At 39.6% G+C, this 18,263-nt stretch overlaps 1 protein-coding gene across 3 annotated transcripts in view; it reads right to left on the minus strand.

Moving 5' to 3' along the window:
* ADAMTS18 (ADAM metallopeptidase with thrombospondin type 1 motif 18) overlaps positions 1-18,263 on the minus strand; it is a 126,992-nt gene that overhangs the window by 62,269 nt on the left and 46,460 nt on the right. For 2 of the 3 annotated variants that reach the window (XM_053608701.1, XM_053608697.1), the window contains 6 exons: positions 11,754-12,036; positions 8,818-9,011; positions 8,481-8,564; positions 6,791-6,950; positions 4,262-4,367; positions 1,845-1,982 (listed from right to left, as the gene is read on the minus strand). In XM_053608701.1, coding sequence (XP_053464676.1) covers positions 1,845-1,982; positions 4,262-4,367; positions 6,791-6,950; positions 8,481-8,564; positions 8,818-9,011; positions 11,754-12,036 — 965 coding nt within the window. Of the gene's footprint in view, positions 1-1,844; positions 1,983-4,261; positions 4,368-6,790; positions 6,951-8,480; positions 8,565-8,817; positions 9,012-11,749; positions 12,037-18,263 lie in introns of all 3 variants that reach the window. The other variant, XM_053608699.1, reaches the window with a different exon arrangement.

Here is an 18,263-nt window from a genome sequence, read left to right on the forward strand (position 1 = left end):
TCCTTCTGCTTCAGTCTCCTGAGTAGCTGGGACTACAGGTGCCTGCCACAACATCAGGCTAATTTTTTCTATTTTTAGTAGAGATGGGGTCTCACTCTTGCTCAAGCTTGTCTTGAACTCTTGTGCTCAAGCAGTCCACTGGCCTTGGCCTCCCAGAATGCTAGGATTGCAGGTGTAAACCACCGTGCCAGCCTTTTCATGGAATTTCAAACCAAATATTATAATGGGGCAGAGGTCAAAGATAGACTTCCCCTCAAATAAGCTTCACAAACACAAATAAATAAGGTTATTGAAAGAACCAAGAGGAAGAACACTCTGGGGTATGAGGCAGAAAAATTTCCCTGAGGTATATTTGACTGGGTCCTGTTAGGATGGAAATCAGCCCTGATGGTATGGATATTCTTAGAAAACACCTTCCCTCTCTATTTATTTAGTTAAACTATGGTATCACTGAGAGGTTAATTAGCATGGTTATTAAGTGTAATTCTGTAGACAGATGATAGGCATTCTGGTCAACCATCCAACCAAGACCAAGTTATGTAACTCACGTGCACCTCATGAATGACGATGACCCCCAATAGGACTGTCTGACAGATCAAATGAGAGAATGCAGTGTGCTCAATCCAGCCTCGTGAGCATTCAAAGTTAGTTACTACTGCTGCTATTATTACTATTAAAGCATTTAACTATAGCATATTAATGATGGAAATTCACTCTATATTGAATTAATCTTGATTTATAGTATTTATTCAATTCTCCCATCAATTAAAAAAGGTAATTACAAGCCCCCAAATCATAAATTTAAAACTAACACAAAAATCTTTGTGGCAAAGCTTATTATTAGGAGGTTTGTTCATTTTCTTTTACTACCTTTCGAGTATGTTTTGGTTAGAGAGACTTAAATGTAATCTGCCTTTCTTAGACATCTTGCTAATTTTGTAAATGTTTGCAAAAAATACACAGTGATACAGGTAAAAAAAAAAAAAATGTAACCAGAATATCACTTCCCAAAGAAACTTCACATTTTCTCAAAGGGATGTGGGATTAGCATCTAAGTGTTCTCACAGGTCAACACAGATTAAAAAGATATATCTACATACACATAATTCATCTTTGGGTTTATTATTATTATTTTTTTGTGTGTGTGGTTTTTGGCTGGGGCTGGGTTTGAACTCACCACCTCCAACATATGGGACCGGCGCCCTACTCCTTGAGCCACAGGTGCCGCCCAGGGTTTATTCTTTAACATGAAACAAATAGCCTTGCCTTTACCACTGCTACCTTCACTAACATAGACCTGGGCTTCTGAGTTGTTAAAAAGATTCTACAAGGCTGTCAGCCATGTCTTTTGGACGTCAAACTCGCTCTTGGCCATTTCACACAACATAGCCGATCAAGAAAATGATCCATTCATTAAGACAAACATACCCTGTCTGAGCATTTTTAAATATCTTATAATAAATTGATCAGATTAATCAATCACAGTAGGAGCTGTCCAGCAACCTCTGGAAGTCACAGAAGAAACATGGTTATGAGGACAGATCTCAGGGTCAGAAAAGACCTAAGTCTTTTGTCTGCAACTGCAGTACCTTAAGCAACACAATGAACCTCTCAAAGACTCAACTTCTCAACTCCAAAATAAGAATACCAGTAGGATTATATCCAACGAGCAACTATAGAAAGAGAATTTAGCATAGTGTTAGGCCTTCAATCTATTTTTTTCAACATCATCGTATCAGAATTCGTTGGTCTTCCATGTACTGTGTCTTTGTTTTCATGTTTACTGAGCACAATCCCATGCCCCCTCCAAATCTAAGAACCCCCCTGTCTTTAACCCTTCATACCTAAGGAATTTCTTGAGATATTGCCGGCTGCATGAAGACCAGGAAAACACCCCATTATTTCCAGTTAGTGTGGGAGACATAATGTTGCCTTCAGCCTTCCTGCAGGGATTGCCTTCTCCATCATGAATCATGCCAAAGCTGAAACGGAATGAGAACAAAACACTTCTGTGCATTTATTTTCCAAATTATAACCAGAGGAAGGAAAAGGATGCCTGGAGAATCAACAAACCCAAAAGAGAGACAGTTATAGAAATTATAAGAAAGATAAAGAAAAAAAAATCAGTACAAATTGTGAAATCCATGCAGAAAATTTAAAGACTGCTAACAGCTTTATTATTTCTTCGCCACAAAAAATCAAAGAACGGGATACCTGCTACACATTTTAAGGGCTAGGAAATTTGGATCATGATTTTTAAACTACAGAGATGGGACACTTGAATTCTTTAATGTCAAATAGCGAATTTATTTTCTTACCACCAACCAAGGAACTATGGTAAGAAAGTTTGGAGTAGGTGGGAGATAAAGAGAAGGGCTAATTATATGTTGTTTACAGACTGTTCACACATAAGGCCAGTGTGATATTAAAAACTCTCCAATCAGAATAGACATTTCTCAAAAGAAGACATACAAATGGCCAACAGGTGTATGAAAAAAGGCTCAATTATCATTATTCATCAGAGAAATACAAATCAAGATTGTACATCAAAGACAGGCAATAAGGAACGCTGGTGAGGATATGGAGGAAAGGGAATCCTCATGTACTGTTGGTGGGAAGGTAAATTGGTACAACCACATGGAGAACAGAAAGAAAACTACAGTGGGACCCAGCATCCCCCTGCTAGGTCTATATCCAAAGAGAAGAATGTTCAGTATATCAGAAAGATGTCTGTACTTCAATGCTTACTGCAGCACTACTCACAATAGCCCCAATTTGAAATCCACCTAAGTGTCTATCAACAGATGAATAAAGACATTATGGAATATGATACAGCCATGAAAAGAATGAAATCCTGCCATTTGCAACAACGTGGACGGAACAGGAGATTATATTAAGTGAGATAAACCAAGCACAGAAAGACCAATTTTGTGATCTCATTCATATGTGGGAATTAAATATTAAAAGCAATTGATCTTACGGAAGCAGACAGCAAAATGATGTTAACAAAGCCTAGGAAGGGAAGCAGGGGAGGGGGAATAAAGCAGGGATGGTTAATGCGTACAAAAATTGTTCCATAGAACGAAAAATATTTGTTAGCACTACAAAATGACTATATTCAGCAATAAATTAGGGAATGCTTTAAAATAACTCAGAGTGGAATTAATACAAAGAAATTATAAATGCCCAAGGTGACAGATACTCCCAATTATCCTGATTTGATTAATTCATGTTGTACACCTGTATCAAAAATATCACATATACCCTACACATACATCTATTATGTACCCATAATTAAAAACAATGTTTTAATAAAGGAAATAAAAACTCTCCAAATGATGATTAATTTATTAGCTAAAATCATGAATTCTGATTATTATTAAGCTCCCTTGTAATCACAAACATCTTTAAAAGTTGATAGTTGAGGCTTGGCACCCATAGCACAGTGGTTACGGCACCAGGCACATACACCAAGGCTGGCGGGTTCAAACCGGGCCCAGGGCCAGCTAAACAATGACAATTGTAACAAAACAAACAAACAAAAAAGTTAATAGTTGAATCCACCTATGAAGATCTTCTCTCAAACTTAATTGTCCATTTTATTATAGAAAGTTTTAGCAATTAGGGAATAAAAATAATTTTAGGTGGCCTACTTCCTAGAAATCATGCACACTATACCTAAATGATTCCCAGATTTCCTGACAGGAAGAATAAAAGTGACATCAGTGCATGTGTGTGTGTGTCCATCTGCATGGGATAAACACGCCGCAGACACAGCTTCCTTCAGGGTACAGTAAAGTGGGGCAGGGAGGAAGGGGAATAAGCTTCTTTGATCATCTCTGAATAATTCAGTGCACAAAAAAGCCTGTAGTTTTTTTAAAAGTGGCATGCCATTACACTTCGGGAATTTACATGCATCCATGATTATTTCTTTCCTACATAAGATTAGCTAAAAGTGTCTTCACCTCAGCAAAACACGAAAGAAAAAAAAAAACATCTAAAAAACCAGAGAATCAGTTAAATAACTTGCAACTCGGTTGTACACAGGATGTAACCCACGTGGCCATTCAATGCTGCTGTTTAGAAAAAGCGATATTCACAGTAATCAGCCTGTATCGGCCCATCTTATAGTTGGACATTATTCTAGGCCATCTGCAAGACTTCCTCCATCATTCTACTTAGACCAATAAGAATCACCAGAAGGATGCTGGTGAAGTGCCCGAGCAGTTGTCACACACAGAGGAATCAAGGAACCACTCACTTGTGCCCAGACTCATGAGCGATGGTGAAGGCCAGGCCGAGCCCCGTGTCCTCATTAATGGTGCAACTCCGGTATTTGCTGCACATGCCGCTGATGGGGGCAAACCCTATGGAAAGATCAGTGTCCATCGTGAGTCTGCACACACTGATACACCATCACGTCTGATGCTCTATCTGGTTTTCGTTTACTAGATGAATGCATTTATTTTCTTTTGCAAGAACACGCTAAAGACAAGTAGTTCCATGTCCTTGGTAATGATAAGGTATAAATGCAGTATCTCATTTTTGTGTTTTTGTGAGACAGTGTCATCTTCCCAACAATGCCGTGAGGTCCGTATGCATTGTAATTCTCATTTTACATGTGTATGCCTTGTCTATCCGTTGGGTCAGAGCAACTGACAAAATGAGAACTAAACTAATGCAAAATGTTCACTGAACAGTCAAGGGCAAAGACGCATGTTGTTGTTCTTGAGCAGTGAATGTAGCGACACCTGAGCAATATATGCAGATTAAATGTATTTTTCTTCTGTTATTACAATGGGATAAATATTCCTGTTTCTAAAAGCTACTGCTTCCCAAGAGCAGTTATGAAATCATTCCAGACAGCCTTTGATTCAATCTTGAAATACATTACTGTTGAGAGAGAGAGAGGGACAGAGGAGAGAGAAAATGTCTGTCTTTCCAGTTTGGGGTTCTAATAATTGATAGAACAAGCTTGTGTATCCATTTAGTATTAAACACGTGCTTGAGAAATGATTGTACCCACCTTACTGCCAAGATGGATGTGAAATCACCTGGGAAATGTAACACAAAGGCTCACGTCACAGCTGGCAGCATCATGGTGAGCCCCACCACCACCACTAAACAGGTGCCAAACACCACGCACTGTGTTATTAACTTAGTATGTCCGTGTGTGTGTGTATAATTATAGAGTAGGAAACTGAGGATCAGAAAGGTGAGTTGACATGCTAAACATCTCACAGCCATCAATCCTAGACTCAGGAATCAAGAGCAAAGTCAAGTCCACGTTCTTCTTGCATTAGGACTTGCTGCGTATGATCTATAGAATCGTTGGTGGATTTCTGGTGCCGTGTTTGTTTTTCCGAACCTTTTGCTGTGTTTTGGTTTCTGGTTGACTGCTAGAGTGGCCTCCTTCTCAGAATCTCTCTTCAAGACATCAACAATGCACTGGCTTATCAAATATCACATTTGCACATTCCAAACTCAGGACATGAATGAATATCTACCATCCCTCCTTTTCTATGAAACAACCCCCCCAAACAGTTGTGCTTTTTCAATGCTATGATTCATAACAAATTATTGAAATAAACACAATGCATAAGACATAATGGACACATTGTAGACAATTTGAAAACACAAAATTTTGTGACCTTCAATTGACCTTTATCTCTAATGTATCATAAAGGATTATTAATATAAAGCACTTTGAGAAAGAAATTAAGAGGGTAAATCATGCAAGTTTTTCTCAGATCCCCCTGTTTGACCATCAGCTATGCCAGCAAACAATGGCTCCCACATTCGCTTTTGTAAACAGTATTTCATGGGAACACAGCCACGGCCACACCTGTTCGTTCACATATTGTCTATGGATGTTTTTGCAAGAATCCAGTTGAAGTGAGTAGTTGCAACAGAGGCCTGCAGAACCTAAAATATTTGCTCTCTGGCTCTTTACAGAGAAAGCGGGCTGACCCCTGTTAAACACAATCATCAGTTAATCAAACAGATTTCTGAATTCCTACTATGTGCAATGGAATATACTAGAAAATATAGTATAGGTGTCACGGAAACAGTCCTTACTCCCCCTGCCTTGTATAAACATGGAAGCATAAAGTCCTCCGACGTCAAGTAACTTTCTAAAGGAGGCACTGCTACCTAGTGGTACAGTTAGGTACCAGATTCTCCTTGGCCATCCTGTTCTGTGGTTGTGATGCTTCTGGAATAATCTTCAACTTAGGTAAGTGGAACATCTCATGTCTCAGTGATCATCCGTGGGATTAATAATGAAAAATGCGAAAGGAACAAAGTAAATGGGCTCTCCATTCCACAATGAGTTTGGTTAAATAGGACAATGTGAGAATCATCCATAATTTAATTATTAGGTGTCTTTACTAAGGATCAAAACCACCACACATCTGATAGAAACTCTTCACACTAGGCTATGAAGAGCGCTATGGCTCACACCTGTAATCCTAGCACTCTAGGAGGCTGAGGGGGGTAGACCGCTTGAGCTCAGGAGTTCGAGACAAGCCTGAGCCAAGAGTGAGACCCTGTCTCTGAAAATATCCAGACATGTGGCAGGCACCTAGAGTTCCAGCTACTCAGGAGGCTGAGGCAAGAGAATAGCCTGAGCCCAAGAGACTGAGGTTGCTGTGAGCTGTGACGCCATAGCACTCCACCTAGGGCAACCAAGTAAGACTCTGTCTCAAAAAAAAAAGAAAGAGAGAGAGAGAGAGAGTCTTCATACCATGCTATTGGCTAACAGGTGCACAAAGATCTGTTCATACCTTACCTAGAGTGTCACATGGTTCATTCTTCCAGGAGCAAATATCAAATCCTGTGAGTAAGATGGCATGGTCATGCCTCTTTCCATTCTTTCCAATGAGGGCTGACTGCCACTGGCAAAAACTATTCAGAGACTGGTCTGCGTGATGGTTGATCAATAATCCTCCCTATAGGAAGCCCACACAAATTAGAGTGTGAATTTGACTAAGAGACGAGACTGTTAAATCCTTCCATTTGTATAGGCAAACATAGAAACATCACGTTTGTAGGGGGAAAGGCCAGTAGAGTTAAGGTAGGAGCCAATTAGAGAAGAAGTCCTTTCTAGCTGAATGCTCACAACATTCAAAGCAAAGACTAAGTTTCAGTAGCGTAGTTTATAGCCAATTACATTTCCTCGGCAGATAATCTGACATCCGCTGGGAATGTCTTTGTGCATTTCACCTGGTATCACTTTCACAAAACTGTTACAACTTTTAGAACATAATAATAAAGGAAGGGCCATGAAGTTCAACAGGTTTTTTAATAAATCATAAAGATGACAGTCACCACAGCTTATTTAACTCGATGCCAAAATTCCCAGCAAAGCATTTGTCACATCATAGGTTACAATTACTCAACCAACATAAGGAGATTCACTAAATGGATGAAGAAACAGTTATAAAACACTAAGGGGTAAGATAGTGCATGCCCTTAAAATAATCATCTGTCAAAATGTTCGATCTCTTAAAACTACCGACTTGGGTCCATTTGAGGGTTTTTAGAAGAGATCTCTAACTGTCAGTGAATGAGAATGTTGTATGCTTCCACAGCCTTGAACTACGCGCAAATAGTAGGCAAAATGCGAAGGTGTGTCCCAACCAACACACCCCCTTTCTTTCTAAAATTCCGAAAATACTTTGACAAGTGGTTAACCTCTGTATCTCCACACACCTGGGCACTTAGATCAATTTTGGTCTTGTCTCTGTCTGCCAGTGGCTTTTTCCCTTGTCTGTGGGGGTTACAGATGAAGAGGAAGAGCCTCAGGGGACTTAGAAATTGGTCTGTTTGAATGGTAATCCCTACCTTAAAAAAACACGGTTTAAACATCAAAACACTACAAAAGCAGTGAGCGCCATACAATTTAACACTTGATTACATGTTCCGGTTTTATAATTTGCTCCGCCTGAGTCTTGTACTCACTATAATGAATTCAAGGGCAGTTAAAGATCCCTTCTTTTTGGCCTACACTGAGACAGTAGGTTTCCCGAAATAATTTTCTGATGTCTTATTTTTAGTATATTTTTGGTATATTTCCAAAATATCCTTTTGCACCTTACCTGCAATTACTCAGCATATCCAACTTTCGAAATTCAACAAGTCTTTAAATCTACGACCAAACTCACCTTCCTTATAAAGCCTAGATAACATTTACATTTTCTTTACACAATATATTTATCTCAGATATATTGAGTCTTCAAAATTTACTCTTTCTTGTGTTTTGTGTGTCTGTATGCATATGTACTATGTGTAAAATGTATTTATATAAACAAGTTATGGTGTTTTAGTTTAATCATTTGATCACACAACCCTAGTAAGGTCAACCTACTTTCAAATTTGGATTCTGATCACCCGTGCATGAATTGGCGTACAGCGGATGTTGAATAAATATATCCCCAACACCAGCCTGAATGAAGAAATAAATGAAGTTTGCCACTTACAGGTTCCTGTTCTAGAAGAATGAGGCTCACCACAACGATGTTTATGTCACTTCCGATAGTTCCATCTTTAAATAGGCTGGAGACCTGTTGGAATAACTGGAATCAAACAAAACCTCAAAATTTCAAAAACCCTATGAATCAATCAGACATATTAACAAAGTACGTAGGCTTCAAATTTACCAAATACATGTACACATGAAGACAATTTCTTCCAAACTCAACTTTCACCTCTCCAATAAAGCCACATAAGCAGCTCCATCTGCTATTTAACCTACGAAAGGGAAGCCTATAATTAACTTCCTTGGAGAGCCGGAAGGTTTGTGACGGCCTCCCTTACCATGTTCATCACTGTAAGGATGTACGTCGTGACGTCCCCCCTGCCGTGCTTTTCCACCATCTTCTTGTCCGCTACCACGAGGGTTTCTACATTCAAGCCCTTCTGTGATTTTCCAGCTGATCTTCTGGGTCGCCCTGAGCTCCCATATTCATCAAATCTCAGGTATGTGTCCTCTGAGGGAGGCTTGGGTGCATCTGCAGAAAACACAAGAGCATTTGGAATGGAGATCAGTAGAGAACATCTGGGTGAGATAGATTGACAGAGAAATGGAAACAAGGGGAGGAAAGAAACTATGTAACCCCCACTTCACTGATCAACTAATGAGGGATAGCATCCCTGCCTCAATGTGTCTTTTGCATTCAGTATATGGTCAAAAAAGATCTATTCAACAGATGTTTGGATGCATGGATGGGTAGACAGAAAGATGGATAGATGGCCCAATGGCTGGGTGGATGTGTGCAGGGATACATCCAGTAACTCAAAAATGCTATAAGGCCAAGCACTGTGGCTCACACCTGTAATCTTAGCACTCAGGGAGGCCAAGGCAGGTGTATTGCTTGAACTTAGGAGTTTGAGACCAGCCTCAGCAAGAGCAAGGACCTTGTCTCTACTAAAAATAGAAAAACTAGCTGAGTATTGTGGCAGGCACCTGTAGCTACTCAGGACGCTGAGGCAGGAGTCTAAGAGTTTGCAGTGAGCTACAATGACAGAGAGTGAGACTCTGCCTCAAAAAAAAAAAAAAAAAAAAAAAAAAAGGTACTCTAAAGAGTAAAAGAAAGAAGCTACAATTCTAGGTTATAGAGCACGTTAACAAAAATCAATTTTTGGCGGGGTGGGGGAATCTTTAAAAGTAGAAAATCCTCATTGTATTACTCAAAAACCACAGAAATAGACATTATCCATTGGATCTGAATTCATTATAACACTTTATATATTATTTTCTAAATAAAATGGAAACTACTATAAAACACTGCCCAGGCTGCATGCCCTTGTCTCAACACAAGACTTTAAAATAGAATATAGTAAGTGGCTAGTAAGGACTCTTTGACTTGATGGTGACTTAGTTATTAGGGAAACAGCTCAGTCAGGGGTGATATTAAGATATTAAAAACTACCAGACACTTTTCCTAACTAGTAAGGTGTGAGCACACACTTAGCAGAATGGATACTGGTCAGAGCTTTTGCGCAGAGACCTGGAAGTTTCTACTGGACCAGGCGTGTTATCTTTAGTTGATGAGTACCAAGAAGTCCAAGAGTCCCTGGGAAGAAAAAGGGCAGTAACTACCTCCTAACTAGTACAGAACTAGTTTAATATTGTCACACTGGCAGCATCATAATAGTGATGTCAGTTTTCTGCAGACTGATATTAAAAGATCAAGTCAATTAGAGTTATTTTAAAAACTAAGGTTGGCCATCAGCCCTGGGACCCTGAGTCTCAGTTTCCTAAAGGACCCTGACACCCTTCATACGATTGCTCTAAAAATTAGTTTTCATATTTCATATCAGATATGTACATTTCCACTATAAATATCATTACTAATACTATATGCACCACTGGTATTACAGATACATGTGAAATGGATGTCCCTGAATGGCAATATTTCAACAACACCCAAAATCCCAACCCAATTAAATTGGTAAAAACACTATCTTCCATTATTGTTTTGATTTACATCTTAGAGATACCATTTCTTCTTCATGAGAAGACCCTCATCTGGCTTTGTGATCTATCTTGGTACCCACTGAAATGAGGCTGGTACAACAGATAAGTTGAATATTTCATTTGATTTAATTTAAATATAAAAAGCAATATCCGATTCAGTTATTTAAAAACTTTTAAGTATGTCTGAAACAACTTGAATATGTAAATCATCTTTTTCAATCTTAAATTTTATGAAATCTAGGGCGGCGCCTGTGGCTCAGTTGGTAAGGCGCCGGCCCCATATACCGAGGGTGATGGGTTCAAACCCAGCCCCGGCTGAACTGCAACCAAAAAATAGCCCGGCGTTGTGGCGGGCGCCTGTAGTCCCAGCTACTTGGGAGGCTGAGGCAAGAGAATCGCTTAAGCCCAGGAGTTGGAGGTTGCTGTGAGCTGTGTGATGCCATGGCACTCTACCGAGGGCCATAAAGTGAGACTGTGTCTCAAAAAAAAAAAAAAAAAAAAAAAAAAATTTTATGAAATCTAAATACAGATTCAGTCCTTCTGAAGAAAATTTATCACCTGAATTGAAATTCTGCTGCAAGTGTAAAATGAATACCAGATTTCTAAAATTCAGTATGACAAAAGAAAATAAAATACTTCATTAATAAATTGTTCTTTACACATTGAGAAAACATTTTGCATATATTAGGTTGAATTTTAATGTCATTAAAATTAATTTATCTCTTTTGGAATTTTGCTTGTGGCTACTAGAAAATTCGAAATTATCTTTGAGACTCATTCTGTATTTCTATCGTATATCGCTGGTCCAGAAAAAGCAGAAAGTTGAACCTGGGTCACCAACCACACCCAAGGATACCTGTTTCCCTTTCTCATGTTCTTGTTTCCTGGGAAGTCTCTCCTCCATGTCCCCCAAGAGGACACCCAACCACACCTAGGTATTTACCTCCAATTTCGTTCATCACTGGAAATCTGTGTCCTTTTCCCAAGAGCATAGTAACCAAGATAAGTTTGGAACCAGTGGCTAAAAAGTAGGAGATACTACAATAGAAAAAGAGAAACCATATCTAAATCTCTCCTAATATAGCCTAGAAGAACTTGATCCTCCAGCTTTTGCCTAGGAGGGATGATTATTGTCCTCTGCCCAAGATTAAATTGCAGTGGGTGTGTAGAGCAACCCCCTTTTTAACCCACAAAGTCAGCACAGCCTACGACACTCAAGAAAACCTGCCAAGACCCACATAAGAACAGAACAAGAAAAAGTTTCCTTACATACATTTCTTGCGTCGTCCACAAAAATGCTGCTTTTGCAACTTTCGGTGGTGATACTGTGTCTCTTGACTCTGAGATGCATGGGGAGTGTGACTTGGGGAGGAACCAGGATAATCCCAGCCGGAGCCAGGGTAGCCACGGTACTGCTGGACCTTCTCCTCTGCTGTTCTTTTGTACAGTACATGAGGATGGTGTCCTGCAGGGGAGCTGTAGTTGTGTTCCCGGGCCAGCAGCTGAGGTAACGGCGAGATGAGGAATTCATTCTTTTGTGTTCTTATTAAACCTGACTAAAATGTCAAACACAAAGAAAGCATCCGTGATTCCACACATCCCTTTTGTATGGCAGCAACTGCTTACTCACTTCATCCAGTGGTCAGGCACCATGCTAAACGCTGGACAGGCATCGTTGCACTTTTATCTGCACCATGACAAGTTGCTATTATTAGCACCCCCATTACAGAGGATAAAGCTGAGGCTGAGATAGTAAGTAAGGAGGCTAGTATTGGTACCCAGAGTTCACTGCTCTCAGAGGCAGCGCTCTGAACTACTAGGCTGCCAATCTTGATGCTTATGCCCAAAGGGCTGACCCATGGGTGTCCTAGTGCCCCTGCCTTTGAAGAGTTTATAGGATATGTAGTGAAAACAAAGGTATTCCATCTGGCTCTCCTAAGTGCTAAATAAACAACCTAGCAAGGGCAATAGAGGAAGGAGTGAGTAGGGGTCTTGAGTGAGGCTACGATGAAGACAGATATATATGCTAAATCAAGAGGAGACCTTAGCAAGCCCATCCCATTACAATTTTGTTTTTCAAGTTCGTGGCCTAGTGTGTGCATCTCTGTACCTAATATTGCAGTCAGTTTATGGGCTTTATATCTATCTCCAATAACAAAAAAACAAATGCGCCCCCTTCACACCACCCCTCGCATACAGTTTTAATGTATACTTTGTGAAAGCAGAGCCACCTTGGTATCCCTGGTGTATGCTACATGTTACCAGCCAATACATACTTGTTTCTTAGTCCACAGATATTTATCAGGGTAGAGGAGATGCCGAGGATATGCCCATATCAGACAGTGAAATCGGAGCTTGGAAATAACAAGTTCAAGACCATATAACACATGGAATCTTCTATAGTTCAGGTGTGAAGCTCCCTGTGAAGCGATCCCAGCAGGAACCCCAAGCAGAATTCCTTTTCCCCACTCAAGCAGGGCCCACTTGTCTAAGCAATGCCCTCTCCTCCTCTGAGCTGCACACAGATGAAAGACACAATCCCCTCACAGACAGAGTAAAAGGAAAAAAAACAGTGAATTATCCCTAAAAGCCCTTGCGCCTTACCAACTTCCTTAGTTGATTCAACTTATATCAAAGGCTTAGGCCACTGAAATGTCTTAACTGGACTAACCGGTTTGTAAGTTTTCTATTTTCTCTCGATTTCATGAAAACTGTACATAAGCCAAATGAACAGTAAAACCTTCTATATTGAGAAAACAATAAAAATAAAAAGGCCATTCTATGTTGGGACAAAACCTTAGACCCACACAGCCCATCTTTCCATTCAGCTTCTGCATGGCTAAGGACATGATCAACAAAGCAAATAAACCACCTTCAGAACTGGAGAAGATATTCACGTTATGAATTGCACAAAGAACTCAAGCAAATCAACAAGAACAGAACAACCCCATCAGTCAATGGGCAAGCAACAGGAACAGAACCTTTTCCCAAGAAGACAGATAAATGGCCAAATACATGAAAAAGTGCACAGCATCCCCAATCATCAGAGAAACGTAAATCAAAACTAATTTAAGATATCACATAACACCAGCGAGAATAGCTCATATCACAAGATCCCAAAGCAGTAGATGCTGGTACGGGTGCAGAGAGGCATCAGGAGTACATGATGCACTGTTAGTGGGATTGCAAACTAGTATAGGAAAAAATACAGAGAATCCTCAAAAGAACTAAGTGGGGTTTTTAATTTGAATTTTGGGATCCAAATTTATGTTCCATATTTCCAATTCCCCTTTCCTCCAAATAATATACTACAGAAAACAGCATTGTGCTCTTAATAATGCTGACCAATTTCAACTCATAATTAATTAATGGATCTCCTATGCTCCCTCTCTGTCCTTTCCTGTGTTCTCATTCCAGTTCAGTCACCCATTACCCTAGGCCTAGGATAAAGCAGAGGTCATCTACCTCACCTCCCTATTAACAATCTCTATTCTGCTTCACTCTGGAGTTATTTTTCCAAAGCATCACTGTTAACAAGTCATTATTATACTATGTGACACTATACTGTGTCTCTCAATGAAGAGACACAGATTAGAAGCTACTCTGCAGTCCAGTCCAATCCAAATTCAGCCCCCAGAAGCCCCTCTACCATCTTTAATCTCTTTTACCATTTTTTTTACCCAAACGCCAATTACAATGGCTCCACTGCTATTCCATACACAGGAAAGCCAAGCTCTTACCTCAATATCTTCATGTTTTCTGTTTTTTGTGCACAAAATGCTCTTCCCCAGATATTTCACTTCATGTAGGTCTTTGCCCAAAGGCCACCCACCTCTTCAAACCACCCCAAGAGGTCAGATAATAACCTTCGCAAACTCATCCTAGAAAAAGTGCTATATACCTCACTGATGAGTATCACTATAGTCACCAGATTGCCAAGGGAAGTACTTCAAAGGTGGCTGTAGTGATATTCATGATGAGGTGTGTAGCACTTTTTCTAGGATGAGTTCACAAACTTAAAGCAAATCCTGCCATTTTCCATCTCAGTCAGCTTTATTTTTCTGTAAAAGCCCTTATCATTACTTGATGGTCCCTCATGTAGCTGTGTGCTTCTTTGTTTATTGTCTGTTATTCTTATTGGCTCCATAAAGACGGGGCCTTGTGTCTACCCTGCTCCCTTTCCTATGCCTAGCAGCTGACATGTGGTAGGTGCTCTCTGTGAATATTTGTGGAATTAATGAACTACAAATAAGGCAATATGCCTAGGGCTAAGGGAGACATAAAAACAAGCAAGGCATTAATGCCTGCCTTTAAGGAATCCTTCTGGAGACAAACTCTGCTGGAGGCAAACATAACCAATTAATCAGATATATTCTCTTCTTAATTCATCATCCTGATTTACATGTCCCTCCTACAGGCTTCCAGACAATCCTGTACTTTATCACAAAATTTATCAAGGGCACTACTATTTCTCTAGTTTTTCTCTCTTTCCTGGTAATGTAATTCCCCCAGCAAAGGAGAGAAAATAAGGAGAGAAAATGCTGTATCTGACTTTGTGTCCTTAGAACTCAAATGACATTAGCATGACACTCAAATCATGCCAAAGCATGCTATATAAATGAGGGAATATATATATGTATTATAGTTATATAAGAATAGGTAGAAGAATAGACATATAGATGCTATAAGAGTGCAAATTTAGGGCATACCACCTTTGAAGATATCTGAACTTTTGTACAGTGGGGAACGATTTTGAAGGAAAAAGTCCTAAGAACAGATCTATGTTACAGAAAACTCTAGTTGGCTGACACCCAAGTTGTAGAAAGTCTCTACTTCCTGGAGCAGTGAAGAATGTACTAATTTTACACTTTATATGCTACCTGGTATTACTTTGAAATATGCCAAAAAAATTAGTCAAGAATAGACATTTATCTAATGACCACATATCAAACACCTAACATCCATTTTATCATCTTTTACTATGCCATATTTGCTTCAGATGTCTTTTTTAAAAGACCTAAACATTACAGACATGGGTATTCAAGCACTGAAATATAAACTCTCAAGACTCAATCAACTCAGATTAATATTTTGGCATAAGAGCAGTATCCCTTGCTACCAAAACTCTTAATTCTTTCCTATGTGATAATTGATAATCAGTAGATTGTCAATATCTCTTACTATTTAAATTCTCATGATCCAAATTATTTGGTTTCTAAGTTTGGATAGTAAATAATTTATGTAGTTTATTCTCAATACATATTTGCCAAAATAGGGACTTTGTGAGAAGGAACAGTTTACATGTATTCCATAACTCAGTTGCATAAATAGTGTCTGCTACATTTGCAAGATGGCGTAGCAATCATTTTTGACATAAATGATGCTCCTCCCTTCCCAAGGTTGCTGCCTGCTGATGCGCACCATCAGAAAGACATTTATTTTTACTTGTTTCTGTTGTGGCGATGGGTTATGTCAAGCTCTCCACCTGCCTCTGCCCTGCCTCCCTTGAATCTGCCAGCATTCATTTGTTAAACAGACAGCTAGCACTGAAAGCCATGCCAGGCAGCAGCTGTTGGACATGTGACTAAGTATACCACGTGCCATCAACCCATTGGTGGCGTGGATGACTGACTGGTTTTCCAATGCTCTCCCAGGGGTGCTGTGGAAGAGCCAGAGATGACCGCCATGTTGGAAAATGGCTGGTCCCAATTTTTCTCAGTTATTTATCTTCCCCTGCCCCTCCTCACCCCCTGCCTTAATGCAAAAATAATCATAGGATTATGAGCAGTTAGCAATTGTGTATTCTACCCCCCTGATTTTACAGAGGAAGGAAATGGGATGCAGGAAGAACAAAGAATTGTCCAAAGTCCCAAAACCGATCAGCAGTGAAACCTATTTGGCTAGCATTCAGTTTTCTTACCTACTTTATGAAGAAACTAGACTTAATTATTTTAAGGGTTCTTTCACACCTGAAATTTTAATTTATTTCATTTTGGATGAGATGTATATAATTAGTGTACATAATTTCTTTACAAGAAACAGCTCCCTCAAAAGCCTGGTGCGTATTTGGCAATGAAAGCATTTGGATGCTGCTGTCTACTGTCAGAGCCCAGTTAGAGGGCTCAGCACCCATCTGCAAACCTAGGTGAACACCAGGCTTAAAATGCAAATACCTGCACCCAGCGCAGACTTTCTAGAGTTTGAAAACCAATCTTCTAGAACAGAGATGACAAACTTATATCCAGAGGCCCAACCTGGCCCTTGGTAAGTTTTCTTATTCCTCTCAGTGTTAACATTTTTTTTTTCCCTGAAGGAATTTACACTCCGTATTGTCATTTTATCTAGTTTTGCAAGAGAAACCAGAAATTCTGTTTTATACATACAATTATTGGGCACCAGATGGGGAGTGGCTGCCTCATAAAGATATAAGCTCTCCAGTTCCTGGAGGTCCTCACCTACCATTACATTACTTGCATGTTACCCATAAACATTTGACTTTGTGACCCCTTCCCTAATTCAACCTCATATTTGATGCATTTCGTAAGTACAAGTCATGTCTTGCTGGCTGAGGCTTTCTTTTTCCTTCTTTTATAATTTGCCAGATCACCTCGCACAAAGCTAACTCTACGGTTGTGTCCCATAGATGTGCAATTGTTGCAAGAAAACCATCTATGGGAATAGATGAAGTCTATATTGAGCAGAGAAAAGAAAAGAAACACCTGAGATTTTGAGTCTACACCTAGATTTAAATTCCAGCTCTACACCTTAAAAATCTGTGCAACTTTAGACCATTTGCATAACCTCCCTTGTTCTTACTTTCCTTACCTGCAAAATGAGACTAACATAGAATGCTCTCTTGGAAATACACATCCACGTCTGAAAAGCACATTGCTCAGTGTAGGACATACATTAACTATGAGATCAGTGAATGGTCACCTTAACAGAAGGCAGAGAGATAAACACAACTTTCTTGGAAGATTGGAATAGAAGCATTGTTTATTTAAACTTGGGGAGTCTGGAAGCTTGCAAATTCTCAGTGCCTTCATGCAGAAACAAACTACAGAAGCCTGCAAGTGGGTAAACATGTCCGTTCTGTGAACTGTGCTTTCCTTTCTGCAGCACCCCAATGGCCATTCCAAACAAATGTTGGGGATGAAGAAAGGGAGGCTAGGGGCAAAAAGAACAAGGGACCATTTGTATCTTATTGATCATTTTCAGATGTCCAGATTGAGAAAGATGTAAGTAAGGTGTTGGGTAAATGCATGCGCTGTTAACTCACTTAACATGTACCTGAGGGATTAATTGAACGTGTGCAGTGATTTCTAAGTTTTTCCTCAAGCTCGCGTAGATTTCCGTGGCTCATCCAACCATCATGTACATTCTTTTCCTGTTACAAAGAGAGTGTGGTAGAAAGAGAAGTGGCTTTTTCCCTAAACTTCAGCTAATTTCCATCTCATGTTGTACAGATTATACATCGGCATGCGTTGGGTCACAGAACAATTTACAATCTACTTAAAACATAAGAAGCCTCAGGTATTTCTTTTTTTTTTTTCCTTTTTTTTTTTTCTTTTTTTATTGTTGGGGATTCATTGAGGGTACAATAAGCCAGGTTACACTGATTGCAATTGTTAGGTAAAGTCCCTCTTGCAATCATGTAAGCCTCAGGTATTTCAATAAACCAAGCATGGCTAGGCTTCCAGATTACAATAAAAACGGACAGCCAGGTTCTTAGATGCAATCTCATAACATGCTACTCAAGAGCACATGTAGAAGAGCTATAATG

The sequence above is a fragment of the Nycticebus coucang genome, chromosome 2 (assembly GCF_027406575.1).
Source record: "Nycticebus coucang isolate mNycCou1 chromosome 2, mNycCou1.pri, whole genome shotgun sequence".
Lineage (NCBI taxonomy): Eukaryota > Metazoa > Chordata > Mammalia > Primates > Lorisidae > Nycticebus > Nycticebus coucang.